At 47.1% G+C, this 27194-nt stretch overlaps 1 protein-coding gene across 4 annotated transcripts in view; it reads left to right on the forward strand.

Annotated features, from left to right (window-relative positions):
• Positions 1–27194, forward strand: part of KLHL3 (kelch like family member 3) — a 46437-nt gene that overhangs the window by 1935 nt on the left and 17308 nt on the right. For 2 of the 4 annotated variants that reach the window (XM_065690789.1, XM_065690787.1), the window contains exons 2-5: positions 9894–10010; positions 12881–12987; positions 18139–18260; positions 25727–25889. In XM_065690789.1, coding sequence (XP_065546861.1) covers positions 9894–10010; positions 12881–12987; positions 18139–18260; positions 25727–25889 — 509 coding nt within the window. Of the gene's footprint in view, positions 1–2514; positions 2733–9893; positions 10011–12880; positions 12988–18138; positions 18261–25726; positions 25890–27194 lie in introns of those variants that run through there. The other 2 variants (XM_065690788.1, XM_065690790.1) reach the window with 2 other exon arrangements.

The following is a 27194-nucleotide window of genomic DNA, read 5'->3' on the forward strand; positions in this document are numbered from 1 at the left end:
TTGGTCACTCAAAGATGTATTTTTCTGGTTACTGCTGAAGCTGTGGAGGTTGACAGTGTGTTGTCCGGGTGCATCGGTGCTCTTCACAGAATTAAGTCCTCAGAAGCACTCAATGTGCTTTACTTACAACCTCAGGGTTAAATCAGCAGCTGGACTTCAGGCTAGGAGAGAGTTTTGGATCAGATTGGCAGGGATTGTTTAAATTCCTTCCTTTACTGGCATTTTTATTGAAGAAATTCCTTGCAGTTGTAGGGACATTGGCAGTGCTTTGATTTCTCCTCTCCCTACAGCTCGTAGAGTTGGGGTTTGGTCTTTCATGGTAGATCTGAAGGTTGTCACAGGAGTCTGGAAGGGTTTTGCTGGGTCAAGGGCTGGTGGTACTGGCAGGAAGGGGTGTTCTGTGCACCTTTCCACTCTGAATATTGGTTCTATGTCTGTCAGTGATTGAAGGCAGAGTAGATGCAGGAGGAATTTGGGGCTGCTCGGTACTAGGCATTTTTGAAAGAGACTGGAAAAATTGCTTCCATCAGGTGTTACTAATTCCTTTTAGCTGGATGCTTTTCCAAGATACCAATCCTTGCATTTAAAAACAAGCAAGGAATTCTTGCACTGGGGTTGTTACACAATCATGATGAGTTTGCAAGGCTGCTATAAAGATAATCTCTGATTACCGAAAGATGCTTTTGTCCTATTCCAGCAAGGACTATTGACTGGTTGGCTCATCTGACCCTGGGATTTACCTTTCCATGGCTGCTATTGGCATTTATGGAATCCAGTGGTACATGTGCTGGTGGGGTGAAGCATGTAAGACGGTGTTGCTGGTTGTGTCAGGACCTGCTCTTGTATCTGGACTTATGTTTCCTGGAGGGCGTACTCAGTGGAAACGAGCTCTAGCCCTCATTTTCTAGGTGAATTCTACTATTTTTAATAGTTTTTCTTTGGTTTGAACACTTGCGTCTTGCCGTTTGCATGTTGTGCATTAAGAGATGACTGAATGGAGACTGGGGAACTACTTGAGGATCTGGATGTCTTAAACTGATCGTTTAACAGGATTCCCAAAAGGAAAATGCAGTCATTTTGGCTGAATCCTGTGTGAGGTTTGACTTCACAGCTTTATCTGTATTTCTTCTGCTTACGGGGAGGCTCCTAAACGGTGTTTGAACAACAGCAGGACTCTCCACTCTCCATCCCTATGGACTTTGATAAAGTCCTTTAAGTTCCAGGTGCGTTAAGCTTCCTTGCCTGAGGAATGGGGTGATGACTATTAAGATTCTCAATGAGCTTTTGAAACCCAGATGTGGAAGGTGCAGCAGCATCTGTTAGATTGTCACCACTGATACCCAGGACAAAAATGAGGGGAAAAAAGTAGATTTATGTAGCAGTGCCTGTATTTGTATCAATTAGAGTAAAAATGGCAAATGTGGTTTAATCCAGTGCTTCAGGCTAAAGAGCACCTGCAGTTTAGAAGGACCCAGCATGTGTTTGTCCTAAACGGATTACACAGAAGGACAGCAAGATTTTTATCAATTGGGGAACTAGAGGCTAGATCCTACTTTCTGCAGTGGGACTAGGGAAACCTTGGTGTGGCTGGGACCTTCAGCAGGTCCAAGCATCACCAACCTTCTCCTCCTGCTGCCCTGTGCATGGGCTTGACTGGAGTTTTTCGGTCTGCTAAAATCCTATCCAAGACGTGAAATCATTATGGGCCATTCAGCTCATCCACCATCTCCACAGAGGCCAGCTCTTGAGTTGAGGAGGAGATGGCACTGGTTTAAGGATGAGATCAACAGCAGAAAGATGGATGGATGGGTCTGGAGAGCAAGTGTGATGAGGAACGGCTGTGGGAACTGTGGGTGTTTAACCTGGAGAAAAGAAGGTCTTCAACTACCTGAAAGGAGGTTGTAGTGAGGTAGGGTTGGTCTCTTCTCCCAAGTAACAAGTGATAGGACAAGAGGAAATGGCCCCGAGCTGCACCAGGGGAGGTTTAGATTGGATAGTAGGAAAAATGTCTTCACCAAGGGGTGCTCAAGTATTGGAACATACGTACTGGAACAGGCTGCCCAGGGCAGTGGTGGAGTCACCATCCCTGGAAGTGTTCAAAAAGTGTGTAGACGAGGTCCGTAGTGACATGGGTTAGTGATGGCCTTGGCAGCACTGGGGAGCGGTTGGACTTGATGTATTAGCTTGATGTTAAAGGTGTTTTCCAACCGGGTTGATTCTGTGGATGGACGGATGTGTGCTGGAAGGACCAGAGCTGCTCCCCCGGTGCCAGCTCTGTCCCGTGGCGCTGCCCGGTGTGTTCCCGCTGTGTCCCTCGCTAGGAGGGCTCGGGGCGGTGCTTTGACCCGTTTTGTCCCCCGCTGCCGCAGCCGGGGTCGTGCCCGCGGCGTTAACAGGAGCCGGGCCCGGGAGGGCGCTCTGGGGGCCGGGCCGGGCTGCGCGGAGCGTCCAGCCCAGTCCTCCCTCCCTTCCCTCCGCCGCTGCCGTTGCTCGGAGACGATCGCAACTCGCCGGGGGAGGCGGCTGCGCGGCGGCGGGGGGCGGTGCGGCTGCAGCGGCGCTGGTGGCGGTGGCTGCGGCGGGGCGCGCCGGGATCGCAGCGCTCCGCTCCCGCAGTAAGCGGCCCGGGGCGGGGCGGCCGCTCGCAGCCATGCGGGGCCCGGAGCGCTGAGCCTGCCCCGCCGCCCGGCCCGGGCCCTGGCCCCTCCGCGCCGCACGATGGAGGAGGAGAGGTGGGTACCGCGGCGGGGCTTTGTGTCCGCGGCTCGGAGGGGTGCCGTTCCCTGGGGATGGCGATGGAGCTCCCAGGGACGCGGCTTGCGGGGATCCCCCCCTTCCATCTCCGACCCATTCCTGCCCGCTTGCAGAAGCACCTTCAGCGGTGCGCGCTGCCCTTCCATGGCTGGATGTTGCACTGTCATGGTGACAGGCTGCTTCGAACCGTATCCGCACAGCGGAGGAACGGAGAGGTTTTCCCTTTGGATGTGTTAGATGGGAATAGCGAGGTGGGAGAGAGGCTGCTCCGGGGGGGTGTTTGCAGTCTGGTGCGCTGCAGGGTCGACAGGACGTGCCTCGCAAAGGCTTGTATCTGCTTTGCGTGTACCTGGAACTGACTTGGGCTTTCAGCTGGGGATATTCCCATTGATACTTGCTGCGGTTTTAAGTCATGAATGAAACCGGGTAACGTCTGTGAAGCCTTCAGGGGTCGATTTACCTGTCTGTGTACATGGAGGCTGTACGCGGGTGCTACAACAGGCAGGAGGGGATCCCGTGTCTCCCTCGCATGGGAGCTGGGCCATATAGACTTTATTCCCTTCAAGGCAGCTGTTTAGCTCCAAAAGCTGTGTGCGGAAGGGCTCTCAGAGTCTACCTGATGTGTAAAACAGGTTATTGTTATGCATGGACTTTATAGATGCCAGAGGGACATTGGGTGTTTCGGCTCTGCCTTCGTTCTTCCTCCCCTCTGTCGGGCAGCCTTTCTCTCGCTTATACAGCATCAAACTAAACATGAAGCTGGCTTGGGTTTGGGATTTTGGTGTTTCTTTACAAAACAGGATATGCCGAGTGCTTCCTTTTGTGCTGGTGACCTTGCAGGGGGTGGGGGAACAGAGAGGGGGCTCGACCTGCTGGTAGTGCTAATGGCCAGGGCTTGGCAGAAGTTTTGTTTAAATATGATCCATTGGAAAATCAAGCAGGGGTCAACCTCCAAATTCTGGGAATGTTCCCTCTGCTGAGGGAAAACACTGGCAGCAGCCAGTGGGAGCTGCTTTCCAAGCTCCGAAGGGCAGTTCTCTACCCTTACGTGACTCAAAGGTTGGAATTGTTTGTGTATTTCATGTGCAAAATAAGGCTTTCAGCCTGCTGTATCCCTCTTTAAATGACACTGTAGGGCTTCTGCTTCCCATAAGGGTGTGAATGGCATCTCTGGATATTAATCCAGATAGCAATTAATTTCAAGTTATATCTTGTCATGCTCAATACTAGCCCATGGAATGGATTTTCCTTCTTGTTTTATATATATATACATATATATATACATAAAAATGAGCCTAGTGTTTGAGGAAGTGGAGCAGGGCTGTTTTGATGCCCCAGGCTGGGATCATCCCTGGCACTATTACTTATTACCTTTATATTCTGGTTACCAGCAATGGTCTCATTGTGACTGGAGGCCTTTAGGTGGGAAAAAGTCATTGGGAAAGTACCTGGACTGTTTTGCTTCATCCTTTTTCCCCAGACCATCTGTTTTTAGGACATGAAGGACCATCCCCATCAGCACATTCTCTGCCTCTGGAAGTGGGGAATGATTACCCAAATTGCTGCTTGTATTTCCAGTTTTCGGGAAGGGGAAGGCGGCCCTGAACTGGTTGCGGGCAGTAGTAGAGTGGCTGGAAATACTCACCTGCTTTGTGGTACGAAAGGGCACGTTGTGTGGCTCTGTGCTGGGGCTGCTTTGTCTGCTCTGAAGAAGCCTGGGAGGAGGAGGTGTTAAAACGACCTTGATGTGTGAGCACCGTGGGCTGGTTTTGTTCTTGTTTTGTACTTTTGCTTCACATTTCAACTCAGATGTGTGTCATGCAGATTAAACCACAAATTTTACTCTGTGGCTTTCACGACAGCACAATTCGCTCTGGTTTTTAATGTTATTGCTTTGCCTGTTTTTGTAGCGGGTGAGGAACACGTTATTGATGCTCACATCACCTCTGACACTGGTCCTGAGCCTGCCTGGACTCAAATATCCTGATAACCTGCACATCCAAGTGCTTCAGTGGTATCATGTACCCATGTCACTGCACATGGGCAGCAGCAGCAGCTGGGGGCAAGGGGAATTTAACCTAAAACATCCGCATATGGCAAGAAATCATTTCAGAATCCCGTTTTCCTTTTACTGTGCTGATAAGGGCTTTCATTTTATAGAGAAATTACATAAGGCGTGGGGCTCTGATTCTGAATGTGCAAGATATATTGGAGCTTCAATAGGAAAACAACCCTGGAATGCAATTTTTTGGGCTTAAAGAATTAAAGTGCTTTTAATTTTGAGTTTGAGAAATGCAATATTTGCCCTTGAAAGCAAATGGTATTCTTGTATTTGAGTTATTTTGTGTTGTTTCCATTATTGTCAGCAGAGACTTTTCCCCTCAGTAGTTCCTGAGGTCTGCTTTTCCCCTGAGGTCTCCTTTGATATGAATATCCTTTTTGGGGGCTGTTGTGTACCAATTGTGTGTTTTTCTAAGCTGATCTCTCTCTGTTGATGGAGGCACTGAAAAAAGTCAACAAAATAGGCAAATCATATTGCTATTAAAAAGCCCATAATCCTTTCCATTCTGCTTCTTCCCATACATTTAATGAGAATATATTTCACTGAAATCCTCCCCAGATCCATCTCAGGTTTTGGATTCCTTCAGTCATGTTTTTTTTACTGTCTCTGTTTATACCTAAAGGCAAATGCAGAAACTGAGATTTTTGTAAAGAAGCCATTACACTGACACCTCTTTCTTACTGTGCCTGCCTGACTTGAGAAATGAAACTGTTGGGCATAATATATTTGCACCATGATTTTGGCCATTGATTCTAAACAGAGAATTGTGCCAGTTAAGGTAAAATGATTTTTCATTTGCAAATGCCAAATATTTTAGTCTCCATTTATTTTAGTAGAAGCATTTAAGTTTTGATCGCTAGTAGATGCTATTGGGCATCTAGCAAATTTATAGATCAGAGCTATGTCAAACCTCTCAGAAACTGCACATTAACATTTTAAGGGTGATGATTGTAACATATTCCACAAAGCAGCTCCATTTGCTTTGAGAATTTACAGTCAACATGTCACTTTTAAACCAACACAAGGAGATGAATTGCCCGTGGAGGTGTTGGATGGCTTGTGATGAGAGACGGCAGGTCACTGAGCCCTGACAGTGTGATGGGACCTGTGATGGGACAGGAGAGCAGATCCCAGCCTGTGCTGTGCAGTCAGGAGATGAGAGCAGCTCTCAGAGACCCCCCAGTGTTGCTGATCGGCGTGAGGCTGCGCTGGACATGTCCCACCATCTCTCCAGTGTAAGAAGGACTGAAAGAGAGCAGGTTTGAGATCTGGCACTTCTTTAGGGTGAGCTCCTGGCTTGCATAAAGCCAGTGGTAGGACTGGTTTTGTCAGAGCTGGGATTTTTGTTCCCGGGGTTTACCAGCTCCCTGCACAGCGATAATCTTGCCAGGGGACAGTTTAGCTCTAAGGAAGGCTTTTATTCTTTCACGTAATCTACAAAGACATCTGTAATTACTGCTGGTAACTAAGGCAACCCAACTTTATAGCTGGTACATGCATGCAGCACAGCCACGGGTTATGGGGTTTAAAATACCTTTCTGTTGGTTGGTATGTGGCCATGCTCAGGCAGGAGCTGTGAGCTGAGCCCTGCTAGTGGGTGTTGGAGAGGAGGAACATAGTTTGAACAGTGATTAGCTTCTGTGGCTTAACTGGGGACTCTCAAATCAGGGTTCTTCCTGGGGGACAGCATTTAAAGGCTGTGCAGGAGGTGGTGATGGGGTTGGTGCTCTTTGAAAGGCAGAGCCTCTTTGCTTATTTTAGAAGAATCCTGCTGTGTCCCTAATGAGGATGTTCATCTAGCCCAGGGAAATGAAATCATTTGTCCATTTGCTCGGTGCATGGCCTCGGATAGCCCAGGAATAGAACAAATAGCTGGTGGCAGCCTGCTTGAGCGTCCTGCTGGTGCGGTAGGACATCAGCCAGGCAAATGTGAAGGTGCTGGGGGGAAAGTCTCCTTGGTCATGGAGTGCAGGAGCTCTGGTGTTGTCAGCTGGTACCTTTGATCAGAGGACCCTGTTCCTCCTTTGCTTTGCTCTGTTAATATAATAACAGCATAATAACTGTAATAATTCATAGTATTGTGGGGGAAAACTCTGCAATGCACTGCTTTGGTCTTCTCAGAGGTAGTTTTTGCTTTTGCAGGTTGAATTTTTCTTGGAGCATTTGGGTTCTTGCATTTCACCATTGGAAATGTGTTGGTGATCTCTGACAGTGCGGGCTTGGGGGTGTGAAATCTTTCTCACAGATAAACTCATTCTCTGCCCATTACTGGGAGGCAGCTCTGTGGAAGCTGAGTCAACTCAGAGATGAGTTAAAGGCTCTTGGCCATTAGTTTTTCAGATGTGTTTTTTATGAGTCATATGGAAAAAAACCTCTAAATAGCATAACTTGGGGTTTTCTGAACGAAGTTCTTAACCAGACAATCCGCAGTATTTTCTTATGGTGAGCCTGTGGCAGAGTGGGGAATCCACCCTGCTGACAGAGCTGAGCCTGTCTCTGGCAGGAGGCTTTTTAGGAAGAACTGTTTGATCTTTCTCAGGAATTCTGAAACAAGGTTTTCGCTTTTAAAACACACAAACATTGGTGTAAACTGGACAGATGTTGGTGGAGTGGAGGCTTTATGAAGGCTTGTTGATCTGACATCTACTTTGGTGTTCACTGAAACTTACCATGTCCTTTGAATTGCATCTTTTGCTGGTGGTAAAGTTTGAACCTAATCGTTGGTCCGTGGCACTGGAGTGCTAACAAATACATAAATCTCAGCGGTGTGCTTTCCACTATTAAGGAATCCCTGTGATCTGTGTGTGCATCATTTGATTATGGATCCTGTAGGTCTGTCTTTGACCGTGCCTGCAGCAGCGTTTGATGGCGGAGGGGCTGTACTACCTGCAATGATGGGTAGAGCTGTCCTTGCTGCTGCCTTTCGCTTTCACTTTCCTATTTTGCATTTTCTTTCTGTTTTGGTTGTTTTGTTTGCTTCCTGTGCGTGCTTTGGCTTTGGAGACTGAAAGCTCAATGAAGTCACTTGTGCTTCCACAGCTTCATCTTTCACCCCTTGGCTCCGGTATGCCGTAAGGATATACACTGGGGTGTTTAACACCGTGGTCAAACTTCACTTGGTCTGAGATTTCAACCAGGGCTTTTGATAGATCCAACACTGAGGTGTACCTGGATTTGGGGTGTCCCTGGAGCAAGGAGACGCTCTCGCTGCTGCTGCTGCTCTGTGCATGTCAATGCTGCTAGCCATACATGCGACACAGAATGAGTTCGGCTTTCCTCAGTGATAGAAGGGCTGGTTGTGTCGTTGCCTGGTGCAGTCCCTTGAATACTGAACATTTAACACAAGGTACTCTTCTTCCTGAGGTTTTTTCCCTTTCAATCCAGCCATGCTACACTAATTGGATGACGATTATAACAGAGCCTGGGAAGTTGTCTCCCGCACCAGGACATGTGCTGAGTGATGCTGTGCTCAGCCTTGCGGCTTCACTTACCACTGAAAATACTTCACTTGCTCAGCAAAGTGAAAGAATTGGACTTGGCTGGTGGTTGGCATTAACCTTTGTGTCGGGCACAAAGCTGGAGGCCGCTCAGTCTGCAGGCGTGTATTCAAGCTGCGTGCAGCTTTGCTGCTATTCAGTGGCTTGCTTCTAAGGAGAAGGGCAGTGCAACCCACTGAAGACAGCTGGGGGCAAAGAGCTTTGTGTGGTCTCAAGGGACACGGTGCTGGTAATGGGGTCTAGTGTTCAGCAAGGGCTTCACACCCTGTTAAGGTGTAAATTGTGAATAATTGTGTGTTTTTCAAAGGAAAAATGGATAGATATACGTGTGCATGCATAGAGGCTGGAAGGCTGTTCTGGGGGAAGATTCTTCCACACCTCTCTGGCTTTGAACCCTTCTTCAGACATCATCTTCTGGTGACTGGTAGAACCATGGTGCTGGGCTGCCCAGGCTGTTGGTTTAACCTGATTCAGGCTTTTTTTTTATTGTGATACAAGCCTAGCCAAAAAGGTGGTAGGGCAGAAGGGACAGATGTGAAGCTGAGGGGGACTGTATTGGAAAGAAAACTCCCAATAAGGTCTCTAGTCAGGTGCATGGTGGTGTTGGGGGTTACCTCCTGAGGTCTGCCTTTGCCTGGGGTCTGCTTTTGAGATGGACAGCCTTGCTTGGCTTGCCTTGTTTGCGTTTGCCTGCTGGCAGGTTGGAGGGGTGAGCTGTGGGTGCAAGCAGAGCAGGGACCTGGCTCTAAATGCTGTTGTTTTCATAGGCAGAGACCTTTAGCTCTGAGCGATTTCTCACACTTAGATCAGGGAGGTAGAGATATTGACCCGATGTCAATTCCATATAAAGAGCCAGTGCTCCCAACAAAGCAATGAGGACACGTATGTGCCTTAGGCACCTGTTGGCCTGGTTAAGCACAGCGCATAACTGGGTGCCTCTGGTTTGACATTACCTATATAACTGGTGGTTCTGGTAGGGAGGTCTGGTTTAATGATTCCTTCTATACATTTTAGTGGCACTAAACAGACCTATTTCTAAAATGGAAATGGGATGTGGCTCTGTAATGCTTGGGAAGCTGTGCAGGGAGTTTTAATGGTCCTTTTCTACTTGCCTCTATAGAAGATGATACAAGTCATGTATTGTGTGCTGGCATTTTTCAGATGGGACCTTAAAGACTAAACTTCTCTTTCTCTGTATGGATGTTAAAGTATCCGTGGTACCCTGGTAGTTCCCAGTACTGAAGTCTCTTTCTATTCAGTGAGGCAATTATGTCCTGGCTTGAATTTCAACTTATACTGCTTTCCTGGCCTGAAGCCTGTGAGGCTGGGCTTTGTCCTCAAGTGTTTGGCACTTTCTCCTTTTCTTCCCTGCTGACTGAAATGTGGGCTGGGTTGGCTTTCGACATCCATACAGAAGGAGCTGTGTTCTGTGATGCTCTTCATATGGTGAACCTGAGCTGACTAACAAACATCCAAGGAACTTCGTGTATAATACCCTGTGCTGCAGTTTTATGATACTTCTTTCATTTTAAGTGTCACTGAATCAAACTTTCTGCTCCTTTTTTTGTCCATGTTTTCAGCATTAAGCAGAGTTCCCGATCCTCCGAGACAGCTGAAGATGAAAAGGACCAGTGCACAGTGACAGTCAACCCCTCTCACATGAGAAAAGCGTTCAAGGTCATGAATGAATTGCGAAGGTACACTTTTGACTTAATGGACACCCTCTTTGGATTAGCAGAAATGTGTTGATTGGGACAGAAAGGCTCCTGGGAGACTTAAAAGCAACTGTTCTGTGCCATCTTTGTCACTAATGGTTGCATGTAGGCAATTAATCAACAAGTAGGAAGAGATAGCTAAAATACAGTGGTGGGTTGTTCTTCCCAATCTCAGACCTCTCTATCAGCAGAAGGAAGCCGGCTATGGCTCAAAAACATTAGCTGAGCAATAGCTTTCATTTGCAGATGACAATTCATTTAGTCTTTTTCATTACTTACAGCAAATTCAGCTGTAAAGGATGTTCTTAGCTAATGGTCTGAAAACCAATAATAGAACATTACAAACATTAAGACACCTCCGCGTAATTACAGACCAAAGATTATGAATGTTCTTACTCTCTTTAACTGGCAGCATCACTCAGTCTGGGCTCAGCGCTCCAAAAGAGGGGGTGTAAAAAAGGAAACAAGTCAGGAGGAATGTCAGCTCTTACCTGCAGATTGAAAACCCCTGATACTGGTTAAAAGAGAGCACCTTTGGTCTCTGCACAGCTACATGGGCACAGGGAGATGGAGCTGAAGAGCATCAGCAAACAGTCTTCAAGATCCACTGTTACCACATCAGCAGTGTGGTTGGTGGCATTGGTTAAACCTTAGCTGTGTCTTGGCTGTTGTTATCCCATGCACCACCTAGAAGTTCAGTGGGCATTTCTCAGACTAGTTCATTTGAGTCCTTTACCATTCAAATAGAGACTTAAAAACACAAGTTCCTGTGGGAAGTACGTGTCGTACACATGGGTGTATGTGCTCCCTCACGATCCAGATGGTATGATGAAAGCAGATAACACCCTTTACTCTCCCTGCATGCTCAAAGTATTCGAGCTGTAAGAACCACCTCTCTTCTGTGGATTGTTTCCCCATATATATGATCTCTGGTGTGGAGAAGGCTTAGGAATGTCTCTTTCCGCAGATACCTGACAGTGATTCTCAGTTGCATAGGAACAGAAAATGGAAATATCCTTCCAATTACATGGAGTGGAGTATGGCATTTCTTGTTGAATTAGCATCCTTCTAGTCCTTTCTTTGTCCTAAAAGCAAAGGATCTGAAAATAGAGGTTTGTGCAGCTATATTCAGGAATCTGTTGTGCTACTCTTATTCCTTTGTTAATGGAAGCGTAGTGGGAATAGCTGGAGATGGACAACATTTCCTAGTGCCTGTAGTGATCTTGTGCAATACAGCAGTGGTAAAACATGTCTATTGTATGTGTGTTGAGGTCGTGATCTGTTAAGCTGCCAACAGTGTTAACAGCTACCTTGAATAATAGTGCTTCGATTCACATGCATGCAGAAATCTCATACAGAGGGTCGAGGAAAACCTTGCTAAGCCTTTAATCTCTTTGCTATATAGTATCATAGAACTGCATAGGTCGGAAAAGACCTTTAGGATGGTTGAGTCCAACTGTTAACCCAGCACTGCCAAATCCACCACTTAAACCATGTCCCCATGTGCAACTTATGTTGCTTACTTGAAATTTTTAGCTTTCAAATGTAGATGAAATTAATTTCGTGAGTGGTGCTTTAGATAACTGTAGTCCAAAGAGGAATTGGGCAGAGCACTGTTTGCATAAGCTGAAGGAAATGAGGAAGCCTCCATTAAGAGGTTGTTAAAGGGCTCCCCTCATTGTCATGACCCCTTCCAAACTGGGGTGAATGTAGAGCACAGACTGCCAGTTCCTACTTTCTTCCTGTTTTTCAACTATAACCCTCCATTTCACAGATGTTTTATTCATGTATTCCAGTATATGGAGAAGAGGAAACATACCAAGTCCATTAGAAGCTCTGTGTTTATTTGATAGGCAGTTTCTTAAAGACAAAGTGCAGTGTGGGGATAAGCATTTCTGAAGAGAAGGAAACATCTAGATTCACAGACCCTGCTCCTTTTTCAGGCTTGACATTTGAAAAGAGCACCCTCATTTTGCATTTGTATGCTCACACATCTTAAACCAACTTACTGGGAGGCTGAGCACTTTGAGCTGTCAGCATCTCCAGAGCCCTGTGCAAACATTAACTAATGAATCCTCAAAGGACATACGTGGGGTAACAGAAAAGGTCAGTAGTTAATGAAGTGACTTTTCCAAAGCTGCACAAGGAGTCACTGAGGGAGCTCAGAACTTTTTTGGTTTCTGTTTGGAAACCAGTTCTTTATCCCAGTGACTCTTTAATCCCAGACTAATTCATGTGGTAAACCAAGTCCTCAGGCCCATGGATAAACACCAGTGATTGACATCTGCTCACTGAGGCAGCCTCTGCAATGGCCGGTGCCAGGAGATGTTTTGGTGGTCATGTTCTTCAGGGACAAACATGTAAGGAAGTACAGAAATAACTCAGTTTTTCCACTCTATCTTTCCCCTGTGGAAAGATGAAAGCACTTGCATGGATGTTTCGTGTCTTATAGATCTAGTAGAGCATGACTTCAGGTAGTGCCCCAAACTGTTAGGCTTTTCTGTGTCTTCTCCAAGCTGTACTTGTTTGAGGGGTGGAAGGAGCCCCTTCCCCATCCATTCTTTGGGCAGCATATATAGTTTGGCTTCCAGATAGATTTATTTTGTTCTGGGAAAAGCAGAACCACAGGCAGGGCTGCAGCACTGAAGTATTCAGGCTTTGCTTTGTGTGCAGACACTGATAAGAGCTGGTAGCTGAAGGATTAGAGGACCTTCTACTGGGATTTGGCAGAAGCTCAGGTGCCTTGTCTGTAACAGCAGGTCTTCTGCTTGCTTTTTCGGGCTGCACTGATGTAGCTTTCTGCCTGACCAGCAGTTCTGAGATGACCTTTGTCTTTCCTGGTGTTCTTCCAGCAAACGGCTCCTGTGTGATGTGGTGATTGTGGCTGAAACCGTGGAGATGGAAGCGCACCGCGTGGTGCTTGCGGCCTGCAGCCCTTACTTCTGTGCGATGTTTACAGGTACTCTTCTTGACACCACACACTGTACTCGGGTTTAATGGGCCATTGCAAACCCAGGGGCTTCTGGCTGTGTCTCTGACAGGAGCTGAGCACGAGCAGTAGGCATGGCCTGCAGGGAAAGGGTTTTCTTAAGGAAGAAGTAGTATATGGTTAGGTCTGCAGTTTGCTGCACTCGCTGGGTGATGCCGGTCATCCTTCACTAATTCCTTGAGGCATGGTGTATGGGTGTGGGGTGAGTAGGTAGCATGTGAGTCACAGGAAGGTTACTGTGAGGTTTGGCCCACTTCTTTTTGGGTTGGTTTTTCCCTCCTTAACAAGACCTTGGGTCATGAAAACACAGCATTAACATCAAGCACGTGTGCAGTGCCCTAAATGCTCGTGGTGCACATCAAAGGAGTAGCTGGCACAGGAGCTGCAGTTTGAAGGCTCAGCCCTGCTGATGCTGATTTGCAGTCGCAGATGTTTAATCTCCCATGGCACTGTTTGCTGTTGCCTGAAATAACACCGTTGTTCTCTGGATCCCAGTGTGTTTTGGCAGCCTAATGTATTTTGGTAGCGCAACTTCAGTGTGAAGGGAAGAAGAGGACAAAATTCTTGTTCTGATCGCCTGATCCCTATAGCAGGTTACTTTGGAGGCAGTGCCCAGATGAGGCAGTGAGAAAAGCCATGCTAGTCCCAAAGCAGGGCAGGGACCAGCTTATTTAAATCATTCTAGCATTATAGCATCCTTCCTTTTCGTTGCACTCCCTTCCAGAAGCTGACTTAACCAAATACAAATAAATGCTTGTACACTCCATGGGATGGTTGTTACCTTGGGGTTTGAGTTTTGTCGCTGTTTCATGTCCCTTTGCCTGCGGTCTGGGAGTTGCTTCTTCCTTTTTAAAAGCCTTGTGATTAGACCTTGGTTTATTTGCTTTGCTGGATGCAGAGCACAGTGTTTTGGGTGCTGAGGCACTGGCACAGAGTGCCCAGAGAAGTTGTGGCTGCCCCATCCCTGGCAGTGTTCAAGGCCAGGTTGGACAGGGCCTTGGAGCAACCTGCTCTAGTGATTGGATTGGATTGGCAGGGATTGGAACTGGATGAGCTTTAAGGTCCCTTAAAGCAAATGATGCTCAGAGGTGACTGTCGGTGCAGGGCACCTTGAGGAAGACCTGCGAGTGCTTGTGATGCTCCTTTCTGATGAGAAGTTTAGGAAAGAAAAATGATTGTCAAACCCCTCTGCTCCTTAGAGGTCACCCTATTGGGAAGGTGGTGGTGTGGGGCTGCTCATGTTTCCGTGCAGGAATTCTCCGGGCCGTGTATTCCCTCACGCTGTGAGTTAAACAGTAATCAGCTAACCGCTGTCATGTGGCTGGCTCTGCAGCAGCCCTGGGCTGGGAGACAGCCGGTCCCTGGGGCGGTGGGTCACACAAAGACCAGTTCTCCCTTTGCTTTTGGGCTGGTCCCAGGTTTCTAAGGTGTGAATCTCTCTGTTGCAAAGACAGAATGCATGATGTTCTTCCACTTGTGTGGCGGTTCACTCTCTGGAGGGGGACGTTACAAAGTCAGCTTGAGCAGTGGTTGGTTGTCAGGGCTTGGTTGTTTGGGGGTTGTTTCCGCACATCAGCCAAGCAAAACAATGGCTTGGGGCAGCCCGCACCACATGAGTGTTTGGAGTATGGGCAGGAGCTGCTGCTCTGTCCGCATCAGAGGAGCCAGTTTGTGGGGGCATATGGAGCTGGGGGGTCCCCTGGCAATGCAAACAGCTGCGTTGTAGTGAGTGATCAGTGTAAAGCTGTGAACAGTGAGAAACAGAGACCTTTAACTCATCCCTCTTTGCCTGATACTTGCTCTGTGTGCCCTGTCCTTGTAAGTTGGGCCTGACTTGAGACTCATAACCTTGGGGGTCTTTCCTAAACTATCTAGTGTCCTTTGGTTAGCTAGTCCACTTTGAAATAGCTTTGGAAAGTCTGATAAGCAGGCACATATTCCATTTGTATCTTAGACTGCTGAAGGAGAGATAGCACCCAGCACTTCCTCCTTGAGTGTCCCTTCCCACACAAGCTTTCTAAGAGCATTTTGGATGGTGGCAGCTCCTCATTGGCACCATTCTCTGGGGACGATTTGGGGCAGTAATTTCTGTCCATTAGAAGAAAACCCAGTCGTTTCAGAAAGGACCACACATTTCAGGGGTGCTGCCAGGACTGCTCCTGTGAGATACCCAAGGGAGCTTCAGCAGTTCTTAAGGGGGAAGCAGAAACCTTCCTTGTAGGTCTTGTGTGCTGCTTCAGAGCGCTCGTGCCATGCATGAGAGCTTGTGGTTTTGTTATCCAGTGCGCTTGTGTGCTCCTCCAGCATATCTCTGACTTAGGGAACAACAAAAGCTGTAGGAAAGGGAAGCCTCTCTGGAGCACAGTCCATAGGAGGCAGGGCAGGCTGCTGTGCAGGGTAAACAAGGCACTGCGGGCTGCTGTGGTTTTGACTGTGGTTTATCTTGTGACAACGCAGGAGAGCTCTGCGCTCTCCCTGCCCTCATGAGCAGAGGGGAATGGAGAAAAGCACTGCAGGGTGTTGAGGGTGATGCATTGAAGGGCTTGTCTTCATGAGGGGCTGGTGTCTGCAGAGTCTATCCCCTAAACGGGGTCTGTTTGGAGCCACTCTGCCTGTTTACCTGCCTTTGCTCCCTCCTACCCTGCTCCTCGTGTCTGCCTGACTGCAGCAGTGCAGGGTCGGGGTCTTTGCAGTGCCTGGTGCAGGGCAGCCCTTATGTATGAGATGGTGCTAGTGCCTTGAATTACTCTGTAATTAAGGTGTCAGGTAAAGCTTGAGTCTTGAGGTGAGTTATCCTGCAGGGTGGGTTTTGTGAGCTTTAAAGTGGGGTGCTTTTTTCTGAAGGGGTGTAGGATAAGATGCCCAAATGGACCCACCATTTTGCTGCCCTCAGCCATGCTTCAGAGACTGCATTTGCCTTGGGTCTGTGTCTGGAGAAGTGTCAGCTTATTGTCTGCTCCTGTTGTGCACCAACCCTACCTTGGTTCACTTCTGTCTTCAGGTTCTTCCTTACTCCACAGCATTACAGACATGCCCAGAACAGCTCCCTCGGGCAAGTGGCAGGCACTTGATCACACCAGTGTGGCTGGGAGGGCTGGATCCCATCCAGCCATGAAGCCCAGCACACGAGACTGCCTTTCCTCATGGTGTGCAGGGCTATTACCAGAGCAGAGGAGGCTGTTAGCATGCAGGGCCAGCAGCTTGCTGGTGGGTGTGGGAGCCCACACAGCCTTTATTTTTGTTGCCTGTATCACATGAACACTGCAAAGACAGATGATGTTATCGGATCGGTCCCTTCAGGCTGTTTCTGTGTTGGTCTCTGCATGCTCTAAGCCTGCCCTTGGCCCGGAGGTCCTGGTGACAGGGCTCCAACTGCTCCATGTGTCCCAAGGTGGGTGCTCCACAGGCACCTCCAGCTCCATGGGGGCTGATGGGGACTGGCCTGTTCTCAGAAGCCCCCTCTCATCTCTGGAGATGTTTGGGGTTTTTCTGGGAGGGAGGAAGGGAGTGAAGGCGATGACATTTTATCAACTAGAGTCCTACCTGCTTTGAAGGCCTCCCAGATGTAGGTCACTCATCCCTTTGTACTTGTGCATTGGTATTCGTGAACTTCTCTGGATAACTTTTTACTATTTAATTTTAAAAATTGAATTTGGGGCAAATATTATTTCAGTCAACATTTCCCTTGGGACATTGTTGGCTCTGCTAATACTTATGCTCTTGACCCCACTCCTGTTATTTACCTCCTTACTGGCATAAGTGAAGCCTGCAAAGGTCAGTTTCCAGGATCCAGATTTTGCTCAAGCTTGGACCCCTTTTAGCATCTGACTGCTGTGCACTTAATGTGCCCTGGCCACGTCTTGTCACACACTGTGCTGAGATGTAGGCTGTAATTACCTCTCCCATCGGTTGCAGGAACTACTTTTCCTCTTAATCCCACAGCAGCAGTGAGTCACCAGGTTTCTTAGAGTAGTGATTATTCATGCCCAGGGTTAAGAGTTGACATTGCTTCGTGCTCTCCTTTGTTTAGCTTTGTTCTTTCACTTACCCATTTCTTTCTGCTTGGGAGTTGGTTCTTTCTTTTCTGTGGTTCCTCAGGATCTCGGTGATTAAAACCTGGGTGAGGTCACTGTGTGCGTGGATGCTGGAGGGGCCCTGGTGAGCTCCTTCTCCTCCTCCACACAGTTTGTTCCTGTGACATGCTCTTGTGACGCATGGGGTATGTGTGTATGGTGCCTGCACTGCACATTGGCCGTAACAGCAATGGGGAAGGTGTGCATAAAGCACGGGTTCATGCAGAGGCTTTTACACAGATATGGGTTTTACTTGTATAGGGGAAATTATTGCTTTAGTTCTGTGCTAGTTACATATGTTAAGTTATATATTTGGAAGAGTGGTGCAGTTTGGCTCCAAAGGCTGCTTTGCCTCTGAGGTGCAAGGTTGGGAAGGCGAGAGGTGAGAAATACAGCTTCCTGCAGAGATGCTTTGTGTGGGGTGTAACTGTGTGGACAGGTTACAGAAGGGTAGATTAGGAGAGGAGCTTGCAGTGCACTGGGTGTAACTGCTATGTGTGCTTGGTGCTCTTTCTGAAGAAAGAGGGTAATGTTGCCTTGCTTTTATTGTAGGGTATACCTCAAAGCATCCTAATTTAGCTGCTGCAGCTTACTTATCTACCCATCTTATCTACCCATCTACATATATTAATTATATATAAATATATATATATATATGTGTGTATTAAAAGCCTTCCTAAGACTTGTCCACACTCTCTTTGTGTCTGTGCTGAGACATGGTTGAGGGTCATGGTCATACTGAGGGTTTTTTAGCCCCTATGTGTGTTTGAATGCAGGTGAGCCATGGCAGGTTTTTTTCTGGCAAGAAATAGAGCTCATTGCATTTATTGGCTTATTTTACACTAGTGTCTTCAAATGTTGAGGTGCTTTTTAGGTGGCATTAGGGAGCTTCTGGGAATCTCACTGGCTGTCCTGTGATGGTCGTAGGTAGTGCCAGCACCGTCTTTTAGTCAGATACTAGGACAATGTGCTGGATGTATGGGGAGCATGGTTCTGCATAGAGGTCCCGCAAAACAAGCTGTAACTGTCCTTTTGCAATGAATTTCAGGAGACATGTCTGAAAGTAAAGCCAAGAAGATTGAGATAAAAGACGTTGATGGGCAGACCCTGCGGAAGCTCATTGATTACATCTACACTGCCGAGATTGAGGTCACGGAGGAGAACGTGCAGGTAGGTCTGGTTCAGCATGGAGACCCAGGTGTAAAGCTTGAAACTCAAAGGCACAGATCCTTTCGGGGGTGAGTGATCTCTTCAGCTGTAGAAAGTAGCAGGTTGAGTTTGAAAACAGCTACTTCAAGTCTCTATTTAGTCTTGAGGCACTTTGCTGCTTTCCCGTGCTTAAGTCATGTTGCATTTAGCTTTTGTATTGAGCTTTTATAACAAGAGCAGGCATTTGCCTTCCAAGAAGCTGTGCTGACTTGTGGGTCAGTCTGTCGAAGGTCAGAACACACTCAAACAAGCAGTGAGTCAAATGCTGTTTTAAGGTCATGGTAGAGGAGTCTGGCCGTTAGTTTTTAAATCCTTCTGGGTAGTTTGAGTTGTTTGGCAGAGCTTTGAGTCAAACACACTGTTGAGATGAGGCATTCTTCCTTTTTTCTTTGGTGTATGTGTGTGTACTCAGTCTTGAATTTCTTTGAGGTAAATATTTGTCCAGAAGTGGAAAGAGTAATTGAAAGGCAGCCTACAGATAAAGTGGGATGCTCAGGAAAAGAGTGTTTTGCTGCATCACATGGCTGTGGCTGCTGGTAAAGCTTTTTCTTTGACTCTGCTTGTGTTTGTGGTAAGAAAACGGCTGTGTACTTAGGCACTCATTTCTGGAAGAGATGCTGGGTGCTCGTGTGGGGATGTGCTTTTTGGTTGGTCTTCTTTTCTGTTTGCAAGTGGCAGTTTGGATCTCTGTGACTTGAATGTTGGTCAGTGTCAGTGATGCTGGAGAGATGAACAATACTGCATTCTGTTGACCTAATTAACATGGCAAAATTAGACTGGCTCTGCTTGAAATGAGGTTGTTGCTGTGGATGGGACATGCTCTTCTGCTCTAGTCCTTCAGGGAGGGTTCAGGTTCTTGCTGATCTGTTGCTCCTCCTGCAGAACTTGGACAAAACCCTGAGCTATGTCCACTCTGCAGCCTAAGCCCTGGGCCATCTTTCATGACCTAAGTCCATTGGTGCTTTTCTTGCCCCTTCCACCCTCCAGTTTTACAAACTTGACTTTCTGGCACACTCTTAACCTGACAGTTGTTACATTGGAAGAACTGTAGACTCTGCTCTATGATGAGGCTGAGGATGAGCAGCAAGGAGACTTTCAGAATGCCATTACATCAAAGAAGCTGAGGTTCATACACAACTGTGTGGGTTGCTTGGACTAGCTTTTTGCTGTGTAGCTCATGCTTAATTACAGTGTATAGCCAGGGTCATCAGGAGCTGAGGTACATTACTTTAATGGAAAGCTGGGATAGAGTTCCTTGGACCTCTGGGATCTTCCATTACTGGAGGAAAAATGTCATTTACACACTCTGAAGCTGGTCTATTTTTCTGTGGGAAACGTGCAGACTATATCCATGTGCTTTCTGAAACGTATGCTTCCTTCCATGCTGCTGGTTGTTAGGTGGCCCAGGAGCACCCACGCAGCACGTGGGATGTGCCATCTGCTGAGCTGGCCCCAGTTGGTTTGCTGAATGAAGCTCACTTGAAGTGACTACACGTGCTCTGGCTGCTTTCCCATGGGAGCATTTCAGTGCTTGAGTGCAGCTTTACCTGGTATAAGCAGTGCTGTGTGAGCTGGAGCAGGCTGCAGAGCCCAGTCCTGCTCTGTGCTGGCAGCATCGCTCTGCCCAGAAGGTCTGTGAAGCAATCCAGATGTTGCCTTTGCTGAGCAACTGGAAAGCTATCTATCTTAGTAAAACCTAACCAAAGCCTGCCTTCTGTTTCTTAGGGACTACAAAGAGTTAAAGTAAGGGCCCTGTCTATATTCTGGCTTTCATCTCTCAGACAGTAAGATAAAACAATGTGAGTTTGGTGGATACTAAGGTTTGGGCATAACATTTTTTGCCCAATATAGTAAAGTAGGTTCTTTTACTGCAGAATCTATTTAAAAGACTACTCTGTGAGTAACTCTTTAGGCTAGAGGTAAATTAATCCGCGGGAGCTAAGAGATGAAGCTGATCTCATGCAAGATTAACTGACTAGTTTAAATTTTATGAAGTGTTAAAAATGTCCATGCTGCAAATGTTTGATGGAATTTAATATACTTTTGGTGATGAAACCAATAGTTTAAAGAGAAATTTCCATCCTGTCTCTGGGTGTTTTATCTCTGAACAGAATTCCATGCTAGAAAGATGCCTCTGTAGTGCCTGTCTGCATTGCTTCAGCAGTGCTTGAGCATGGCGAGACTTTGTTTTCTGAGCAGGTATCTCTTGAGATCTGCTATTGCCGTGTCATGCACATTGATTTCTAGCAGGGCAAGGGCGCATTTTTAAAGGGACTCTTCGGGCTTCCTCAGCAGCTGGAAGAATCAGTTTCTGGATGTAGGTGCCAGGTAATTTCATTGTAGAAACTACAAGAAAAAAGATTGCTAAATGGCATTAGCTGAACAGATGCAGCCTAGCTACCCAGACATGTGAATGCATAAAAGACAGTATCTTGTCAAGGGAGCAAACCAGAACGAGAGCAGAATTGAAATGAGAGAAAGATGAGCAGTGAAGGAACATGGAGTGCAGCAATGAGTGTTCCCAGGCGTGCTCCAGTGCCTGAGCAGCGCCCAGCACTGCACAAGAAGCCTTTTTACAGTATTTTTGATGTTTCTTTTCTAATAGAAACCTAGGGTTTTGGTTTTTTTTTGCTTTTATAAGCCTGAAACGGTGCTCAGGAAGTGAGACTCTTTCTCTAAGCATGTATTTTTGTAGCTGATTGTAATTCCGTTGCACAAAGTGTGCTTTTTGTTTTTAAGTAAGGAAGGATGAGTGTACAAGGGGCCAAGCTGTCCAGTCAGTTCCAGTCATCGTCTGGGTAGTGAATTACTGGAGGGCTTCATGCAATTCCTCCTCAACAGGATGCCCCACGTGTGAATGTAAAGGGGGATTTTCAGTCCACCTTGGCTCCTTGAAGGAGAGCACTGAGCCCACATGGCAGCAGATGCCCTCTTCTAACCCCATTAGGGGTATGTGGGTGAAAATCCTGCTTTTTATGCATTGGAACCTCATTTTTAGAGTGGGATTTCAAGGCAGTATAGATTGCAGTAGTAGGAGGGCTGAGGGATGATGAGTGATACAGAAGCTTCTGTGCCAAGCAGTGTTTTGCCTCTGAACACACATTTGGGATTTAACTTCCCACGTGTTTGGAAGGTGTGGAGCAGAGGAAGGACTTCTGTCTTCCATTGCAGTCATGGTGTAGCCTCAGAAAAACTCTTCCTGGGATTTCTTTCCCTGCTGCCTGCTGTTGCTCCTCTTCCATTGCACCTCGCATCAAGGCTGGTTGTAAAGATTCAGATGGGTGACAAAAGAGATGTCATTCATTTGAAGGTGGAGCTGGATGAATTTATTTGGAAGTCAGTTGTGCAGTGAGGAAAACTGGAGAGAGACTTGGGGAAGTTCACAGATGCTCCTGTGCAGCCCTGGTTGGCTTTGGTGGAAACTGTATGCACACGTCATACGTGCTCCTGCTCCCTACCTGTATGGAGTAGCTGGCTCTTGTCACATACTTGTCCCTTGAACTTTTCAGTTAGGTCTTGATTTTGCAGCTGAATTGGCTGTATTGCTCCTTGCTTTCCAATGCTCCTATCAAACCTGCCAGCAAGGTGAGTAGTGAGTGAAGGGGAGGTCTGTGGGGAGCCCTCTTGTCCTGTGAAGGCACTCAGGGTGCCCCATAGGTCCTTACTGATGGCCCTTAATTACCTGCAGGCAGCCTGAGAATTACCTTCCCAGTTAAGAAAGCCACTGCCACTGGGGTTCTAATGATTCCCTGGGAAAAGGCCCGATTAACCTGATTCCACAGTGAAATGCTTAGGAGTGAGGTGCAGCATGCCATGTGTGTGATGTGTCCTCATGTATTACCACAACTGGAGACATGGCTTATATAGACAGAATGAAATCTGAAATCAGCTGTCTGGAGGAAATAGATATTGAAACTGTCAGCTCTGCAGATATAGTAATTGTGATGAAAAATGGCTTGAGAAAGGAGGAAAAAGCTTTGCTAGAAGCTGTAGCATTTCCTTTTCACATGTGTGCTTCTGCACCTCAGCTTTCCCTAGGGACTTGGGACTTCACAACAAGGAAGGAGAGTGTCTGTGGCAGATGGAGTTTGGATGATAAAGTGGATAAGTGGGTCAGTTCACTCCAAAAACTGCAACTATAGTAGGTGCAAGCCCAGGATGAGATAGAGTGCCTTCCAGCTCAGCTATAGGAGGTGCAGTAAATTGTCCTCCCTGGAGCAAAAGCTCTTTGCCATGCATCATCCTCCTGGACTGCTGGAGAGCTCTGGTCAACAGCAGCACTGACTTCTCCGAGGTGTTACAGCAGTTGGATTGGGCTGTCCTAGACCTGTGGAAAGTCTTTTAAATTGGGTTGGCCTAAGAGAAAGATGAGGAGAAACTTGTGGATGTGGCACCAGAGGATTGTGCTGTGCCTGAGGGACGTGTCTCCACAGTTTTATCCCATTGTTTAACCAAGGGATGGTCTGTCTCGTCTGTGCAGTGAAGATGGAGAAGGCAGATCAGGAGGAAGTTGCCAGTGGCTCCCCTGTTTTCTCTCTCACACCTGTATCCCTTGTCCTTCTCATGCCTGCTCCTGGGGAGGTTTTGTCCCTGATCCCCATGCCTCTGCCTGGGCTGTTTCACCCCAGGTGGAGCAATTAAGAAGCAGCATTGTTGTTTACCCTCTGCACTGCCTGGTAGCAGCTGGGGAGTGATACAGCCCAGTTGCCTTCCTTGCACTGAAAAGCCACACCACAGTAATGTGTTGTTCTCTCTCTGCTGCTTGTGCAGTTTAGAGCTGTTCATTTAAAACTGGGTATTTAACCTGCCCTGCAAACACAAAATGTGCTTGTTTCCCTGGTCACAGATTCCCTTGGGAAGGTGCTTGGGAGCTGTGGCCCTGTTTGGACAGATGTGCAGTCCCAGCTGTGTCCCTGGATGTGCTGCTGACATTACAGCCACTACTTTCGATTTGCCTTCCAATTTGACTAGATTTTCAAAGCTGCGTTTAAGCTTTAATACATCCCCTGCCTTGGGGATGCTCCCATGGCAAGAATGCTCTTTTCCCAGTTTCACATAGGAGGAATGGTGCAGGTTAACTTTTGGCTAAGGTTACCTGGAGCTAACTCCAGTTCGAAGTCCAGCATGAATGCCCTGCCTATTGAATGAACTTTATAGCAACTCAGAGCACTTTTGGGTGAAAGATGTTTCTAGTTCAGAGACATCAAAGGTTCATGAAAGCATTTGTTTGCACAGCCAGTGTTGTGTCAAACTTGAGACTAGTACAGTCTGCAGAGCGAGAGAGTGCACCGGGTGTACTAGATGGTTATGGGATATATATATATATGCACCCCCCATAGATGATGTTCTGGATATAACTTATTTAGCAAAGAAGTCAATCTCAGTAGCAATAGCAGATAATTTTGGCATAGTTTCAGAAGCTGATTGGGTTTTGGTGCAGATGCTGATCTGGTAGAGAAGCCAGCTCGCTGTAAATCATGAACAGCCATTGGAGTTCAAATGTTAAGAGCCAAATCCAGACCCAAGTGATTAACTTGCCGGGATATTCATGGCGTTGCAGTTTGGTCCTGCTGCATGTTTAGGCAGGGCATTTCCTCTTGTTATTTCTAAAGGAAACAGACTTTGTGCTAGCGGATATCCTTTGCTTGCTTTTCGCCTTCCCTGGTAAAAACAAGAGGAGTGCTGAGACGTTCGGCTGGGAAGTAAGAAAGAGAAGATCCACTCATCTCTCAATGAGCCATTTATATAGCCTACTTCTGAAAAGTACTATATGATAATACCCTTTCCTAATAACTGCAGTGGTGTAAGGCTCCTTCTACGCTGCTCTCTCAAGCCAGCATGAGGCTGTAATAGCTGTACTAGGATGTCCAAGGGGCTGTAGCACATGGGTATTAGTGATGGTGGTGAGTACCATCACAGCTGCCTGGTTTAGAGGCAATATCCCAAAACACTCGATGTAAGCAGCCTCCTGGATTTGCAGGCATGCACGCTGGATGGACAGGGATTGCATGGGGGAAGCTCTGCCTGGTATGTGGCCAGAGATGGTTTGCAGGGAGTCTGATTTCTTCACCCACAGCCCTTATACAGCTCAAGTGCTCACCTTTCTGCTGATATAAAGAGATGGTTCAGGTAGATAGAAAGTGGTTCACAGCTAGGTTTCAAGACTTACTAGAGCATTGCTATCTTGATTTGATCAAACCCACACACTAATCTCCCTTTGGCATCAAGCGGCTCTGGCCAAAACAGGCTCCCAGATTAATTGATTTCTCTTCTGATTTTATTGCTGCCCCTTGGGGTGGCTGTTTGGCAGCAGGCAGATGCTGTAGAGCTGCTCTGGAGCAGGAATGAGTCAGGGGCTGAGGAAGGACTTGGGGCAGGTTGTGAGCATCCTGCCTTGATGCGAAACAGTGCTGTGGGGCACGTGAGCAGGGGCACGGAAGGGGGATCTCTTTTTCCCTTCCCTGCCATGGAGAACCCAGGAGGTGAATGCTCGTAACCTGCTTGTTTTGTTTAACAGACACTTGAGTCAGGAATAATTTTCCGGATATCTGTGCTCAGATGGTGAGCACAGATGCCCTGTTGGAAGGACATGTGTGAAGCAGCCAGAGCCATGGAAGAGCTGGGATAAGACACGTCTGCAGTTGCTGTACGACATAAGAAAGGAAGTAGCTGATGTCACAGGCTGTAACATCCCGACCAACTCTATTTTCTACTTCCTGCCCTGCTCACTGACCTCAAAGGTGTTTTTTTTCCAGCAGATGTCACATTCCTGATGCACTTCTGGCTGCCTTTTTGGCACTCAGTTTTGTAGATACAGAGCAGCGCCTCATTTTCAGATGCAGTCAGGAACCACAAATGTCCACAGTGTTTAGTGTGAGTGAAAAAGATGACCGTTGATTTGAATAGTTGGCCCCTGAAAGCTTTGCTGTCACCAAAACCTACTTGAGCTTCTGTGAACTCCCTCTCTTACACAGCAGCTTGGGCACCCTGCTCACAAGCCAATATGGTTTTGTTGGAAATAAGAAAGTTGAAGGTTTTGAGAAGTGCTGGGCTGCTCTGGGCTTTGGATGGGATGGTAATGAATCAAATATATATTATAATATCTATGTGCAGGACCTGCTTGCAGCAAAGCCAGAAATTCAGGTGCATCCATGGTTGCTTGCATCTTGTCCTCTCTTTAGTTGCCTTGAGGTCTTGTGGGGAGAAGATGTGAGAAGAGCTCTGCTTTTAGCCCAGCTGGGTAGCTGTTTCCATCTCTCAGAGCCTGGATGGGGATCTTCTGCATATGGATACTGCTAAGACTTTAACCGTCCTTGTACTCTACAGAGATGTGTCCCCATCTGACGGGGAATTGCATCTAATTTGTGCAATCTGTGAATCAAGCTTTCTTTGTTGCTAGCTCTCATTCCCCTTTCTTGCCTCTGCAGGTTTTGTTGCCAGCTGCTAGCTTATTGCAATTGATGGATGTCAGGAAAAACTGCTGTGATTTTCTTCAGTCCCAGCTGCATCCCACAAACTGCCTTGGAATCCGAGCTTTTGCCGATGTGCACGCGTGCACTGAACTGCTGCAGCAGGCGAATGCCTACGCAGGTGAGGGGAGGGTCATCTGTTTATTGAGTTAAACCTGCTTCTAGGTACAACAGCTTGTAGGTGCAGCGGGATCAGCACATCCTGGTTGGTTTCTTCATGCTTCTGCTATGAGAACAGGGGAGGGAATTCTTTATTGGGTTGTACACTTGTAGCTTTCTGTGATGCTGCAAGTTGTGGAATGTGGTTTGGGTGCATGGGAGCACCTAAGGAGGTAAAATACCCACTGATCCTCTGGATCCGAGCCCACAGAATAGTTCCCTAGTATGTTCCTAGTAAGCTCTTTGGCTGCCTGTTCAACAACAATGTTGGCATGCTGGTGTCCTCCGTGTGAGAAAAGTAGGCTGTGCTGGGGATTTGTGCATTCTAGGAGTAAATGGCATTGAGCAGAGTGAAATCCCACCTGGAAGCTGGAACACTCAGCTAAAATTTCTCTATAGTCTGAGCCTCTGATCTGTGGAGCAATGGCCGCTTACCTCAGGGGGTGGATAGGCTCTTGTTTCCTTGAGAGTGGATGTGCTTGTCTGCAGTAAGTACATGCAGGCAGTGGCTTTCAGCATTTCTCCTCTGTTGTAAATACAAAGCTCTTCCAAGCAGCCCCATGCTCTTAATTCCCAGCACTTCCCAGTCTCCTCTGGCAGAGCTGCCCTTGACCTCTCTGCTTGGGAGAAGCTGGTTTGTTTTCTGCTTTTCTGTCTATTTGAATAGGGAAAAATACACCTGCAGTCCCCAAGCACCTGCAGCGTGTTTCTTGGTCCAGTTTTGTCCTTAATGGGACCATAAGTAGGCTCAGTGGAATAAAAACGTGCCCACCAAGTCCTCCACTATTCTGCTGCAAATAAAAGTAAAACCTTTTCAGCTGCTCAGGCTGTATTATCCCCTGGAGGAAAAGGTACCCTGGAAGGAATGGTTAATTGTATAAAGGCTTGCTTGTAATATCTCATTATCCTTGCTTCCAGGCCCTGTTTAATCTTTAACCCAACAAGCAGCGCATTCACTGTATATTTATTTGGTTGTTTGGCAATTAGAAAGTCTGCTTTGTTGTTTTATTGGCCTTCGTAAGTCCCAGTTAGTACAACAGCCCATGTAATGTTAATGGAACTCCATTAATAAAAATGCCATTAAAATTCTTTTCACTGTTGTTTATGTAACAGAGTTAAACCAAGACAGAAGTCCCCATGCTCAAGGGTCCATGTGTGCATGGGCTCAGTGTCTTGGGAAATACTTAGTTCTGGCCACTGGATAACTTGAGGAGGTGGAGGAGCCTCCTTGATGCAGGCACAAGTTACTGTATTAAAATCAGTAAAT

This window comes from Lathamus discolor, chromosome 10 (assembly GCF_037157495.1).
Source record: "Lathamus discolor isolate bLatDis1 chromosome 10, bLatDis1.hap1, whole genome shotgun sequence".
Lineage (NCBI taxonomy): Eukaryota > Metazoa > Chordata > Aves > Psittaciformes > Psittacidae > Lathamus > Lathamus discolor.